This window comes from Chelonoidis abingdonii, chromosome 3 (genome assembly GCF_003597395.2).
Source record: "Chelonoidis abingdonii isolate Lonesome George chromosome 3, CheloAbing_2.0, whole genome shotgun sequence".
NCBI classification, from domain to species: domain Eukaryota; kingdom Metazoa; phylum Chordata; order Testudines; family Testudinidae; genus Chelonoidis; species Chelonoidis abingdonii.
The window spans coordinates 135,796,534-135,811,217 of record NC_133771.1 but is presented as its reverse complement, the minus strand read 5'-3'; the positions used below and the strand labels follow the sequence as shown (position 1 = coordinate 135,811,217).

The window sequence follows — 14,684 nt, the reverse complement described above, 5'->3', positions numbered from 1 at the left end:
TGGTATAAGCGTTTTGAATGATGGGTTGCACATAATGTTGTGAATACACAGTTACGGGATCTCTAATCCAGACTTCTGCAAGTTTTGTGCAACTTTTTAATGCAAGTGGTTAGGCTTCAGCTATTTGGCTTTTTTACCCTTTTCTCTGTTTGGCTCACTATTCCCTTCTTGCTTTTCAGTTGAGGTTTAGGAGAGCAGCTGCTTGTTTCAGCCTTCTGCAACATTGTATTTCTAGAGCTCCAGGAAAAGCAAGGAATTGTTTACTGAGAGCTCAGTGGACAAATACTGTAAAAAGTAGAACTTGGGAGTCAGTCTTTATACAAAGCCATTAATGTTTTAAAGGTGAATTGACATTTTACCATCAAAAACTCTATTCCCTGTGCTGTGTTCAGGGGTTCTGCCAACAAATTTTTAGGTGGCCTTAAAGTGCAGCCACCAACTCTTGCTGGTGGCTGCTGACAATTTTTCCTAAAATACTTAACTTTAGGATAAATTAAATATGCACATATGCATGTTCAAATCATTGTAATTTATTTATGTAGGTTTTTTTGCAGACTCGGTATTTAAAAATTAATATATAGTTGTCTCTATTCTTCACTGGCCTAAATAGAATAAAAACACAAATAAGGTGCTTTGCAAGTTTTGCTTTTTTGGTTGCATTTTTTTAGACTTGCTAGCAAGTAAGTCTTCTGCTGTGAAAAGAGATATTTGTATATTTGTTAATGTCAGTTTTCAAGCAGACCTACTCAGGCCCAGCAAGTGGGGGAACAAATTAAGCCTTGGAGGAGGAGGTGAGTAGGGGGCCATGGGGTGATGGGGGATAGATGGGAGGCAGCAGGGGTCAAGGGCAATGGGAGGGTCAGGGCAGAAGCATAGGGTCCTGCCGCACGGATGGGGGCTGGAAGAGGCAGCGGGGGCCAGGTGTGATGTGTGGGAGGTGAGTCCAGATCCAAAGCTGGAGTCTGCTGCCCTGCAGCTGGGGGATGGAGCCTGCTGCTGCAGGGACCAGCCCCTGCTGGTGGCTCTGGGGGAGGGGCTGCTGCTTTGCCCTCTCCTCCCCACTCTCCCTCCCCCGCCACCATTACCCAGGAGGCTGTGGCTGCAAGAAAAGTCCCTGGTGGCCACATGGAGCCGTGGTGGCTGCATTTGAGAAACGCTGTCCTAAAGCATTTGATACATCACTTCTTCAACACTGCAGGGAGCTGAATTCCCATACTCTGAAGCGGTGGTGTTAGCTTTAGCAGGGGTGAAGCAAAACTCTGACCACTTGTCTTGACAGATTACTAAAGAAAAGATTTATTTCTATCTCACATGTATTAGAATCAATCTTTAATTGTATTAAATTAACAATTTGTGATTATACACTTTAATTAAAGCATTGCATTTCCCTTTTTGAGTAAAGGAGCAATTAACTACACCTTTGAACCTGATAGTACAATTTTTATAAAGGACTTTATAAGAAGAATAATTGAGACTGAGAGATTAAAACTAATCAAGGAACCATCCCTATTTTAGTAACAACTTCTTAAAATTTTTCTGGCTCTCTTCCCTGTACAGGTTACTCCATTTTAGACTAGAGTAACATTAAAAATATTTTAAATGGTCCTTCCTGGAGAGGATTTAAATGTTACTGCACAACTGACATGACATTCCAGTTCTCTTCCCCTCCATCTCTTTGATAACGGCCACAATCTAGCAGCTATTGACATCCACATTAAGAGAATTATACAATATAGCCCACTGGTATTGACCTATGTTTAGTAGTAAAACTAGGTCCAAACAGTGAGCTCCTGATCCTCATGTCACCTGTGGCTGCTGCTTGGGTTGGGGATTTCCTGAGTAGCTGACCTGCTATTCTTTCCCACTCCCAGCCCCCTCTTTCCTTTACATATCCCCCATATGCTGTTCCTGTTGGGGTCTTGCTCCCCATCCCACACAACTATGCCTACCGCTGGAGTGTCACCTGTTCCCTTCCTTCACATCCAAGTTCATCTGGTCGGTCATCTCTTCTCTACCAGTTCAGTTAAGCTAATTTATTCTGTGGCCCATTTCCTTCTCCCTTTTCCTCCCAGATCTCCTCTGTTCTTTTTCCTCCAGGTTCATTCTGTAGGCCAGGGATGGCCAAAGTACGATATGTTCAGCTTCCCCTTCTGTCCCTGCCCGAACCTAGAGCAAGTGCTTTAGAGTCAGCTATGCCAACCTTATACCACTTGGAAATTCTCCAGTTGCCTTATTACAGCAATTCTGTATCTTTTTTTTTTTTTTTTTTTTTTTTGCTGCTGCCACCCAGGGCCTGGCTCGAAGTCTTGAGTTAGCAAATAGGAAGCAGGAGTAAGAATCTCCTTAGAGTTATCTACTTTAAAAGGATCTTCACTTCTAACTTAAAGGGAGGGAAGACAACATCGAGACGACTGTTTCTACGCAGAACTCTTTCCAAACGTTTTTAGGCGTAATCTGCTTTTTAAAATTAATGAAAATGCTTTAATAAATTCTAAAGCTACTGTATCACTAGGGCTTACAAATAAAACGTGAAACAAAATATTTGAAAATTCTTTTATTTACCTGTCAACCCAAATTCAGGCTTTTGCGTTTCCTTGGCTACAGCTGACTGTATCACAAATGCCTGAAGCAGTGCAAGTCTCTACTGCTCTCTGGGACATTGTCAGTGATTAGGAATATGGTTCTGTTTTTTTTTTTCCCGGTCTTGTTGGATACTAACTGCCAGTCCTGAAACTTAATCTGATATCATATATATGAATCAGAACCACAATTTTTGGGGAAAATTTTATTTTTAGTTTAACAGAGTTAAAATCAAAACTACACTACATAGCACATACAATACAAAGTTTAGGAACCATATTCTATCAATATTGCATAAGGTAAAATATAAGCTAAGTATTTGTACCTGTCTTTTAATGCAGTTTGATAGTTGGAAACAGACCCAGCTCTCCAAACCACCAGTAAATGTTCACCAGTAGCTCTGAAAAATGATTTCTGTAGTCATACTTGTATACTGGGAAACGAAGCAGATAACATATAAAAATACATGGTCAGTTGCTGGAAAAGGCTGATTAATAGAGCCTTTTATCTTAAAACGTAAAACTTAATTATTAGTAAATGGTCACACGCTACCTTCTTTGCAGCTTCAAAGACAATAGCCTTATTTTTGCAGCGTAGCATTTCAATTTCCCTCTGCACAGTTGTAATTTACAGTAGTTCACTTGGACTATTGTAACTTGTAACCATGCAGAACCACATGAGCAATTCTAGCTAATGTAAACCTGTCTAATGGGAACACTTGCATTGCTCCCTCAAACTGCTGCCATACCAGAGCATTGTGGGTACGCATTCCACAGTTGTCGGTGCAAGTCCCTGAAGCAGGGGTTGGTGGGAATACCTTTTCACTATTAAAGAGGTGCTATAACCATTTAAAAAGTTAATCATATGCATTAACATTTTTAATGTATACAGTAGTATGTATTTTGTAAAGTTAAATGTCAGCATTACATTAAAATAGCCTTTATTTTTGAAACCAGAAAAGCCTTAGGATTGAATGCCTTGCACTTTATTAAATGGAAAACAAATATGTCTCAAATAATAGAAGTTACTGTCGTTGAGTATAAATCATCAGGCGTATAGGTGATTGTCAGTTTTGGGCTAACTAAACCTTTGACCTCCTCTGTGGTCTCCTCAAGGAATCCCCTCTCAGGCCTCTAGCCATCACCATTCTCTGGGCAGGGACACATATCCCTCTCCCTCTTAACCCAGGGGCTTTAGACTTGCAGCCCACTTGTTTATCTCCACAAGTCTGAGTCCAGCACCTGTGTGTTGTTTTCTCTTCCAGGACTTTGACTAATGTATGCCAGTAGTTCCAAGTAGTCAAACATCTCTTTCAGAGTAGAGCACATTGATTTTAGGATAAAAAGCCTTGGAGAAAACATGTAAAACAATAAAAGGATTAAATGCTTGTTAAGTTCGCCAGAAGCCCCCATCCTCACCATCAGTTCTTATGGGAATTGGAATCCCTGATAAATTCCAAAGTCTTTCAGTCAGGCTTTGCCTCTCTTGGTTGTCACGTCATGGCCATTTGTAGCCCAAGAAGCCCGCTCTGTCAGTTCAAACTCTGCCTTTATATCCAAAACCCCTGTTTTTGTTTTCAAGCCTCCTGAAACATGTAAAACTGCCCCTTTCCCCAGGTAGTCAGGCTTCAAATGCTGGGTATCTGCATAACCAGCCCTTGGGATTTTGCGTTGATCATCTATAGTGATTCCACAGGGAAATCACCCGGTGAGCCGGGAACACACAAATAGAACGTTCACAGACCTTTGTATCACCTGGCCTCTCAATATAATAGTCTCTGAGGTTTTTCATGCTTTCAAGGGCTTGCTCAAATATACAGATAACATTCCTAATGTTCAATACCTGTTTGCCATATCTCTCACAGTGATATTGCACATATTGGTTGCTGGAGGGCTTGCAGGGATATTGTGGAACACTGCTAGGAAGACCAGTTACCATGGTGTAGCTGCAGCATTAGCACTAGTGGCATATGCTGTCTTCGCAAAAGTGCTGAGTGACTTGGTGCAGGAGAAGTGATAAGCCTTGTTTCAAGTAGGAGCAATTGTGCATTATTGCACATTGTTGTGTGAAGATGTTGCAAGTGTTTGCAACGTTAGAATTCTCAAGTGTAGAACTGCCTTCAAACCCTAAAAATGTCCTGAGAGAAATTGTGGAAGACTCATAAAAGTTTCTTTTCACTACTCTTAAGGTTGGGCTTTGACAGCTACGAAGTGTTCCCTCTACTGCATTTTCACTAATTGGAAGCTGAAAATCTGTCTTTCTCCCCATAGTGCTATTGTCTTCCCTCTGGCTCTCTTCACCGGTTGCTAAATAAATATTTTTAGTCTGTTACATTTTGATCTCTCTGGTTCTGGCTTTTCTGCATGTTTTCTTCAGCCTCTTTTGGGAGGTAAATTCATTTGTAGGAGTTGTTCAATCTGAACTAATTGAATAGCTCTTAAGCCTGTAATCCAAAATATAGGCATCTATGTTCTTGCTCTGTGACTAGACTCTTAAAATATTTACTTCCATGGCTCCTCTGCTTTTCACTAGTACTTGCTATTCAGGTAAGCTGTCAGTATTTGAACTCCAAACACCACCACAAGCTTGGTCAGAGCTAACTTCATCAACTCCTCAGATGGCTCAAACCCTAGAGAATCTCAAATCTATTCAATGATTTTCTTTTCTGTGAACAGTTTCCATTCTCAATGGATTTTTGTGTCACACAATGTTTTGGTATCAGCCTTTATTTTCCAGCAGAAATTCCAAATGGAATTCTAGCTGGCTATATCTTCAATCAGTTGTGTAACAGACAGCCCTAACTCACTTAGCGCACACTGCAAATTGGCAACAGTAAAGATGTATTTGAAATGTTTGACCAATCTCTGGCTGCCCTAATGAATGCCTCTTATAATAGTACATCCGTGAAGCAGAGCACCAGGTTACATATAAAGTATCCTAAGGTATACGCTTTGCTTGCCTAAAAACTTTTTTGTTAGCATCTATGGGGTGCTCCAAGAGAAATGCGTGCGCGCTCTCTCTCCCGCCCTCCGCCCCGCTCTAATCTGCCACTTACTGGACTTGCCCAAAAATAGCTCTGAAATATCAATTCCCCATGTTGCTTTTGAAAAACTCCAGTGAAGCATAACTTCTCCTTGTGAACACGTTCATTGTCAAACATACTGACCCCCAAAGAGTGTTTTGTGTCATCATTTATTTAGTGTCAGTTGTGTGCCTGGTGCCACACAGCAACTTCAGTATGGTGCCTTGAAGAACACTTATGCATTAAAATTGCATTTAGTTTTTAGGGGTAACACTATTTGTGCTCAAGTGGTTTTGAGTCATAAAGCATGAATCCTGTACAGTTGCAATAGGTTGGCTGTCAGTAGCCATATAAGAAGGAATAATGTATTTAAAATTAAGAGTTAAGAACAGAGTTTCATTTTGTCTAGATGCAAGCCTTCAAGCTTCTGGTGTATATCACAAGATCAGTAATTTTATGAAAGTGTCCATCCTCTCAGAAGAGAACATTGTTTTACTTTAATTCCGTAGTATAATGTTAGAAGAAGCAGGCTTTGGATAAAGCATACATCCCCATAAGCATGCCAACTATTACCAGGGATCGCATAGCTATGTGCTCTTTTTAGTAAAGAGTTAACCTGCTCTTGACAGAATCTAAAAGCTACAAAGTGTTTCAACTAGTTCATGTATTTCATATCAGAAAGTGGTCAAGTGTCCTAACTATTGGTAGCATATATATGTCTTACAAAATAACTTATAAAATTTACTTGTAACCATGTTTATGAAGAACAGATCTTTTAGAGCACAGAGATGCAAATCATTACTTTTAAAGATGAGACTGGCTAAATTAAACCACAGTGGCTTGGTTTAGTGATGTTAATCTAAACTGGAAAAATTAAGTGAGTCTTTCTTGGGGAGTAAATCTGTGCTTGAATCATCAGCTGCCTGATGTGGAAATGTCCTTTGAAAGTGGAACATATGGTTCCTGAGGTTAAAACCTGTAACTGAGGAAAGCAGCGTGGTCTAATGATTACAGTAGCAGCAGGACTAGGAGTCAGGATACTATTAATTCAGTTCCTACTGAAACTTTGCACTAGTCAATTGTGTGACTCACAGCAAATAACTTTATGCAAATAACTTTGTGTTTAAGGCTTCATTTATATTAAAGCACTGTGATCCCGTAAAAGTGAAAACTTGATTTCAGACATTTGAAAACTAGAGCTTAATGCTTCAGATCTGTGATGCAAATATTTAACTTTGGGTTTCTTCCTTTTTAGGAAAAGTTCGATGGCAAGATTTTAATCAAGACAGTTACGTTGGTGTTACTATGGTCCGATCTGGGCAGGACCCATACGCTCGTAATAAGTTCAATCAAGTAGAAAGTGACAAACTGCAAATGGACAGAAACATACCTGATACCAGACATGATCAGTAAGTGCCAAACTCAGCAGTTGTTGAGTTAATTGGTTATTCTTCATTTAAAGCTCTTGCGCTGCATATGGCTCTTCAGTACCCTGCACAGTTGTGTCTAAACTGCCACAAATGAGAATTTCCTGGCCCAAGGAGCTGGGCCGATGGTACGATCTTGAGCTTTAGACATGATAAAACATGCTTAAGCTTGCCTAAACTCTGTCTACGGTACAGCTTCTACTTTTCTTATCACCAGTTGAATTCACCAGTTCAACTGGTGGTGAATTACATGTCTTCTTTTTGCTAGTGTTGACAAAGACCAGGTAACCATTTTGTAGTGTCTGCGTGTCTAGTGCTTTGCTATTACTGGATCCCAGGCAGAATAAGTAAAATGCCAAAAACTGTAGCACTTCTGTTGCAGGTTGCCTTTGGAGATTCAGGATGAGTAATGAACTGCCTGAAGGTCAAATCCCATCCTGGGTAGCTGGGCTGTCCATCATGAAATTGCTTCAGGTCTGGGGGTTGATAGAATGCACGTGTGTATACCCACTCCTGATCTTTGAGCAGTACTCCATTCTCAGGCTGTGGTAGCTTCCACACTGCTTATGCCCCAAAATACATGGTGTGAATGTTCAGTGGATTCACAAAGCAGTGGGACAACTGGGTATCAGTGCACAGGAATACAACAGGGTTTCGTGACATGCTGTGAGTCCACATCCTCTGGCAAGCCTTCCTGAATGCTGCCTGCCTGCACATGAGTTAGGGCAAACAAGTGTGCCCTCTTCCTTACACTAAGAGGTGTGAACTACCTCAATTTATGTCAATGGGATGTTAACTCTGAAGTCTGTGGGTGTGCGTATGCTACGGGGACAATACTGACATAGCCCCATGGTGTGTAGACTCACCAACAGCAATGGAAGGGGGTTTTCTGTCACTGTAGAAACATCACCTACTAAAATGATGGTAGCTAGGTTGACGGAAGCAATTTTCTATCTGTGTAGCTGCTTGTACCCTGGGGATTAGGTTGGTGTAGCTATGTTAGTCGGGTATGGATTTTTTTCATATTCTGGACTGATGTAGCTATGTTGACCTACACTTTAAATATAAACCAGTCCTTTGTGTCTCTAACCTCATCTATTCAAAGAAACTGCGCTCCATTGCTGATAGTGGTAGTCAGGTTCCTTCTGAACTGATACTGAAAATGGCTTAACTAATAGTTTAGGTAGGATAAAACCACTTTTGTTATCAGGTTATGGGGACTCTTTGCTGATCACACTGTTGACAATGGGTAGCAGTGTAGATTTTGGTGGGGGGGAGTGGAAGAAGTACGTGTCTGCTTTAACTTTTTTGAGCTATGCATTTGGAATGTCTACGAGACTTTGAGCATTTCTCTCTTGCCCACTTCAACCTTGAGCATTGGTGACAAGTAGGCTAAATCTTCTGACTTGTTACCCACTGGATGACTGATCAAGGGTTGCATTATTCATGATACTGCAAAACCCAATACTGTGTTATGTCTTACTGCAAAGTCAATGGATAAGGTTATGATTCTTCAGCTGTTAAAGATTAGCTAGTTACATAGTATTGTAGACAAATAAACTTTGTTTTTAAAATGTATACATGGCATGGGAATTTGTTGTATCAACCCAGGCAAGGTACTAACAAACTTCAACAGGACTTTAAAAATAAAGTGGAAACTTCTTTACCAAGCTGCTGCTGCACCCTCTGTAACTCACTCTGCCTCTTCAACTCCTCCCCGCTCCTGTTTCCTGACCTTTCAGACTCCCAACAGCCAGTGCTCCCAGTTCTAATAATTACAAGCAACATCTAAACATCACAGACCTATGGGTGTGGGGAGTGCTGTAGCACCCCCAGGTTTTACGTGGAGCCGCTGGCCCTGCACCTAGACCTTCACTCCCCAGCCCGTGGCTTGGGTCCCGGCTGCTGGCCCTGTTCCCTGGCCACTGGACCCATGCCCAGGGCTCCACGCCAGGGCCTTGCTCCTGGCCTATGGCCCCAAGCCTGGGACTCTGCTTCCCAGCCCTGCGCCCGGAGTTCGGGTCTCAGCCACAGGCCCTGTACCCTGGGCTCCGGTCCTGGCTACCTGCCCACTTCCCGGCTGCTGGCCCTGTACCCAGGGCCCTGTGCCTGGGGCTCTGCTCTTGGGGTGCTGGCCCCGCTCATTGGCCCTGTGCCCAGAGTCCCACATCCAGCCCCCTGCTCCCAGGATCCTGGCCACTGGCCCCACTCCCGGGGCTTCACTCCTGACCCTGCATGCAGGGTGCTGGCTGTGGGCCTGTACCTGGGGCTCTACTCATGGCCCTGTGCCCACCCTCAGCCTTTTCCCCTTACTCCTGTTTGCCCCCCCTCCCCAGAGACAGGGCACTGCTCATGGCCCCTACTGGGGGGAGGGGGTCACAGAAGGAGTAGGGGAGCTAGATTTCAGGGGAAGGGATAGCTCAGTGGTTTGAGCATTGGTCTGCTAAACCCAGGGTTGTGAGTTCAGTCCTTGAGGGAGCCACTTAGAGATCTGGGGCAAAATCAGTGCTTGGTCCTGCTAGTGAAGGCAGGGGGCTGGACTCAATGACCTTTCAAGGTCCCTTCCAGCTCTGAGATAGGTATATCTTCATATATTATTAAAAGGGTTCCAGCACCACGGTACGTATATCAAAGTAGAGTAAGTAGACCTCCAAGTATAAGGCTGTAAATTACACTCGAAATTGAAAGTGGCTCCCAGAGTCCCTTGTCATTTAACTTACTTCAGTGTTTGTGTTTACACTTAGTTTTATGGAAATTCTGTCTTGGAGTAGTGAAATGAAGAGTTGCTGTCCGGGATACTGATTTATCAGATGAATGCATTTGTGTGATCAAATCACATAAGTTTAGGATTTGTAAGTTAAGCTGAGCAGCATAAAATTGTGCTATTGGTAGTGAATGGTATTCATGCACATGGTGATAGAAAAGCTGTTTAGTTTCTGTGAAGTAAAGAGAACTTTAGTGAAGACAAAGCAATCTTCATGCTAGTCTGCCTCTTCCCCTGCCCCCCCCCCCCTCCTGGAGTTGAGCTCACAGGAACAGGTTAAGTGAGTAACTAGTGAGTTGTCATTACCAGCTGTCCTTGGTAATTTACAACATTCTGGGCATTAGCTGGCCTGGCATCTCAATGAGTGGCACACTGTGACCCTAATTTAGCAACCACCTATGGCTTTATGCTCCCCTGGACATCAAGAGAGATTATTCTAAAAAGTGAAAGCGCAGAAAAGGATTGATTTCTTTAAAGGGAGGAGTTTAACACAGAATCTAGAATGACAAATGAGTCAGATACTCAGCCTTTTTGTTAGAGTCCTTGTCCCCACTCAGTGCTATTAAATGGCCAGGAAAGAATGCTGGAGAACCCACACTGATGTCTGGGGCTCCCCATGAACATTTTAGTAAATGGAATAATGAAATCCATTAGGCTGATGGATTGAAAAAGCTAAACTTATAGGAACCCAACCAAAACGGAAAAACAACTTTTTTTTTTTTTCCTCCTCTTGTTGGGGGCCGGGTGATAAGAAGAGATGGTTACAGTTGTGAATTACCTTGTCTTTTCCATACTTCAGGCTGACCGTAGTCCTATAAATATTTTAATGTTCTGTAGTTTCTTTCAGAATGTGCCAAAAGAAATGTTTGGATCAGAGAGTGTCCTCTGCTGTTTGTGATCATAGATTATTAGAATGAACATATAAATTTGAGAATTAACTTACTTTGCACCCCTATAACTACAAAAAAAAATCAGATGTATCCTTTTTCTTTCTACAGCTATAGTTATATTGTGTGGCCTTAATTAAAGTGTGTTCCAATTTAAGAATGCCTTTGGAGTTCACATGTCATAAATCATCTGTTTGGTTCAACTGTATTAGAAAAAGTCTGTTATAGTGGCCACCTATCCCAATACTTGAATTAGAGTTATTTGAAAAAATGATGTTTATAATACATCTGTGGTTTCCACTAATAATGTAGCTTTTTGGGGTAGTGTAATGGAATTGAGCTCCATCTATTAAAAAAAAAAAAGAGGCAACAAAAAATAGTCCTTTGGGAGACTATTAGAAAGGCAGACTAATTGACGAGAACAGAAATAGCTCTCTTGCAGTGTCTGGAACTTTGCCCTGCAAACTCATGAGTCCATTAGTTTATAATATAGATGACATGTGGTTGCTTTACAACTATTGACCTGTTGCTGGTCTTGTGACTTAGGGCTTGTCTACACTGGCAATTAACAGCGCTGCAACTTTCTAGCTCAGGGGTGTGAAAAAACACTCCCCTGAGTGCAGCAAGTTGCAGCATTGTAAAGCACCAGTATAGACAGTGCACGAGCGCTGGCAGCTACACCCCTCGTTGAGGTGTTTTTGTTTTGTTTGTTTAACCACTGGGAGACCTCTCTCCCAGTGCTGCGCCGCGACCACACAAGGCACCTTAAAGTGTTGCCGCAGCCAGTTGCCAGTGTAGACTAGCCTTTGGGCTTGGTCTACACTGTGGAATTGGATTGACGTAGGCTGCCTTATGTCAGCCTAGGGGCATGCACAAGGAGGGGCAAGTCAGGACTTGGTCTCCCCCCAGTAACTGGCAGAGACGCAGAACTCCTCTAGCCCCAGAGCTGTGGCGGGGGCACAAAACATGCCCCTCCATAAGCAGTGAATTTAAATTCCTTCACACACCCCTGTGTCAAACTAACTATGTACATGTTTACGCTACAGTGTTGCTCCTGCCAATGTAAGTTGCCCACTACATCAACCTAATAACCCCACCTCCACAAGAGGGTGCTGCTTAAGTTGATGTAGATAGACACTGTGCATCGGTGTCTGTACTTAAATCATCTGTTGGCTGCCAGCCCTGTGTGGGGCTTACAGCCGGAGCCCACCCACCCTAGAGCTCACAGCTGGAGCGGCCTGGTGATGGGACTGACAGCTGTGAGCCCCAAGGTGGGGGGGCATATAGCTCAGGCTGTGGGCCTTGGGGTGGGGTGAGGAGTCGCCAGCTGTCAGTGCCCTACAGTGCCCCATACAGTTAAGTTTGTGGAGGTGCTCCTAGTAAGGACATGCACCACCAACAGAGAGGGTGTAGTGTGTCCATGAGCTGCGGTGGCTGAATGTCGGCCTTCTGCTATATCTATGCTAGCACTTTTGTCGATTTACAGTTTATATCGCTCAGGAGTGTGAAAAAACTACCCCATTCTCCCCCCTGAGTGACAGAAGTTACACCAACAGAAGCGCTGGTGTGGATAACACTATGTCAGTGGGAGAAGCTTTCCTGCCGACATACTTATGGCCGCTCATTGAGGGTGGTTTAATTATGCTGACGGGAGAGCTCTCTCCTGTTGACATAGAGCAGCTACAGAGGAGACGGTACAGCAGTGCAGCTGCAGTGGCATAGCTGTGCCTCTGTAAAGTCTCTTATGTAGACATAACCTAACTTAGGTCAACTTAATTTTGTAGTGTAGACAAGGGCTTACTCTTGGATCTATTCATTTATGTTCTGTTATTACCGTCAAGAGCTCTTGAATAGCATAAAGAGTGTCTTGGCTTAGTACTAATGGCTCTTCTCACTATCATCTCAGTTAGTTTGTTCCCACCCACCCTCTTTGTTTTTTGGAATCCATCTTTTCTGGTGCTGACTGTAGACTACCATTTTGCTATTTAGGCATGCCACTTTCATCTCCGTATCGCATGCTGTTTCTGTACAATTGAGAACTTTGGCAGAGTGCTGATACAGTGGTCCTCAACTGGGATCCACAAGCTGTTTCAGGGGTCTGTAAACCCTAAGCCGCCCCATGGGGCTAAACCTGGGAACCCCAAGGTTCCCGCAGCACCTCATGGGGCAGGAGCCTTGAACTCCTTCCATCCATTTGGCATCTAAAGCAGCTAAAGCCCTGACACTCGCTCACTCACTCACACTCCTGGAATTTTTATAGCATGTTGGGGGGAATGTGGGGAGAACTCATAAAGAAAAATGTTGAGAACCCCTGTGCTAATGGATCTACTTTTAGCACTTAACAGTTCCCAAATGGAAAAATAAATGTCCCAGGACCTTGTGGTGGTCAAATTCATTATGAGAGTTTTGATGGTCCACACAGCAAGTTTCAGCTTAACCCATTCATTTTATATTCTCATTGAACAGAAGGGTAATTGTGTAACCTTCATACACAACCCCAGTGCTATTTAGCAGACTGCTCATAAGCAGTCCTCCTGAGAAAGGATAGGCCTGATATTAAACTCCCAACTTCTCTCATCGCATTTTCATTTCTTCACTGAAGATTTTTATTTAAATCTGTATTTATATTTTCATTGTTCTCATTAGGGTTGGAAAGACTTGTATACTTAGAGGTAGTTCCATTTCCTGGCTATCTCCCTTCTGCTGTAGCTGTAAGGAAATCTGAGAGTTTGGTGTCTGTTTTAAAAAGGAGAGAGGCACTCTCCATTACCTGACTTGCTTGTAAGTTCAGTGGAAAAACATTCTAGTAGGGGTGTGAGATGTCTTAGACTGTGAGTGTAGAGATGGCTCGCTATCCAGAACAGGTTGATGTATTCTGAACAACCACACTTCTCCAAGTTGCACATAAGAGCACCCAACTGTGGGCACTGCACTCCTTATCCGGTCCCCACAGGACTGCTTAACTGAAACCTGCATCTGAATGGAACAGAAGCCAGATGAAAATAAACCCACGACCTTTTTGGTTGTCATCCAAAGTGCTCCCTCCTCCTTCCCTACTCGCTTGCTTTGTCAAAAATACTGGAGACAGGAGGGAATTAAAGAATTCATAGGTGGCCTGTGAACAGATGGCTTTCCCACACTTCTCCAAAACACAGCCCACACCCTGTAAAAGGCCAAAGCTCATCCCCTTCATGATGATTGGCTTTATTTACAAAGAAACAAATAACTGTTTGCGTCCAAGACCCCAACTGAAATCATAGTTCCATTGTGTTAAGTGCTTTACAGACACTTAGTAAGAGTCGTCCTCTGCCCTACAACAAATTTCAGCCCAAGCCTTCTCCCTTTCTTTAATGCTGTTAGGTTTACTCCCTGAGTTCTATTCAGCCTGAGGCCTCTCAACCCATACTGTTGCGCCCACCAGTGAGCCCGTCAGGAATACATGGGCAGTTCCCTGCAGCATACAAACACCTGCTGAGAGGCAGGGCCAAGAGAAGGACTTCCATGCTGGTACAGGAGCTAATGGACTCTTAATTCTTGAGTGAAGCCTAAAATCTGATGCCTCTGTCTGCATTTGGGGTGTCAAAGATCATGAAAAGCACAAGTAAGTTACTTTCTTCTCAGTACAACTAAGCACATCTCTTCAATAATACAATAAAGCCTTTTTTAAAAAACTGTGTGGCAGGAACATCTTGAAAGTAAAGTGAAATACAGAAGAAAGTTTACATGTTAACAATTGATCTAATACACTTTCTATGTACCATAATGAAACAGCCTTAAGAAAAAGAGGCCCTCAAACTTACTGCCTTTTTAAAGGAAGAAATAATGAGAGCACTTCCCCCTCCCCCAGGGTTGTGCATTAAATGGATTTTTAAAGGGGTGATGTTTAATTTTAGACTTTAAAAACTGTTTTTATCAAGTGTTCAAAACACTGTTTTTATATCAAACACATTTGTTTGGGCACCCTTTGTTTTGTAGCTTTTTATGTGTGTAAAAAAAAGTGTGAA

General features: G+C 42.8%; 1 protein-coding gene and 1 long non-coding RNA gene across 3 annotated transcripts in view; one reads left to right on the top strand and one right to left on the bottom strand.

Annotated features, from left to right (window-relative positions):
* Positions 1-14,684, bottom strand: part of LOC142046593 (uncharacterized) — a 782,351-nt gene that overhangs the window by 352,316 nt on the left and 415,351 nt on the right. The gene's annotated exons all lie outside the window — the stretch shown is intronic.
* The window catches only part of GALNT2 (polypeptide N-acetylgalactosaminyltransferase 2), a 166,117-nt gene that overhangs the window by 83,662 nt on the left and 67,771 nt on the right, over positions 1-14,684 (top strand). For both annotated transcript variants that reach the window (XM_075064141.1, XM_032806386.2), the window contains exon 3: positions 6,858-7,011. In XM_075064141.1, coding sequence (XP_074920242.1) covers positions 6,858-7,011 — 154 coding nt within the window. The remainder of the gene's footprint in view (positions 1-6,857; positions 7,012-14,684) is intronic.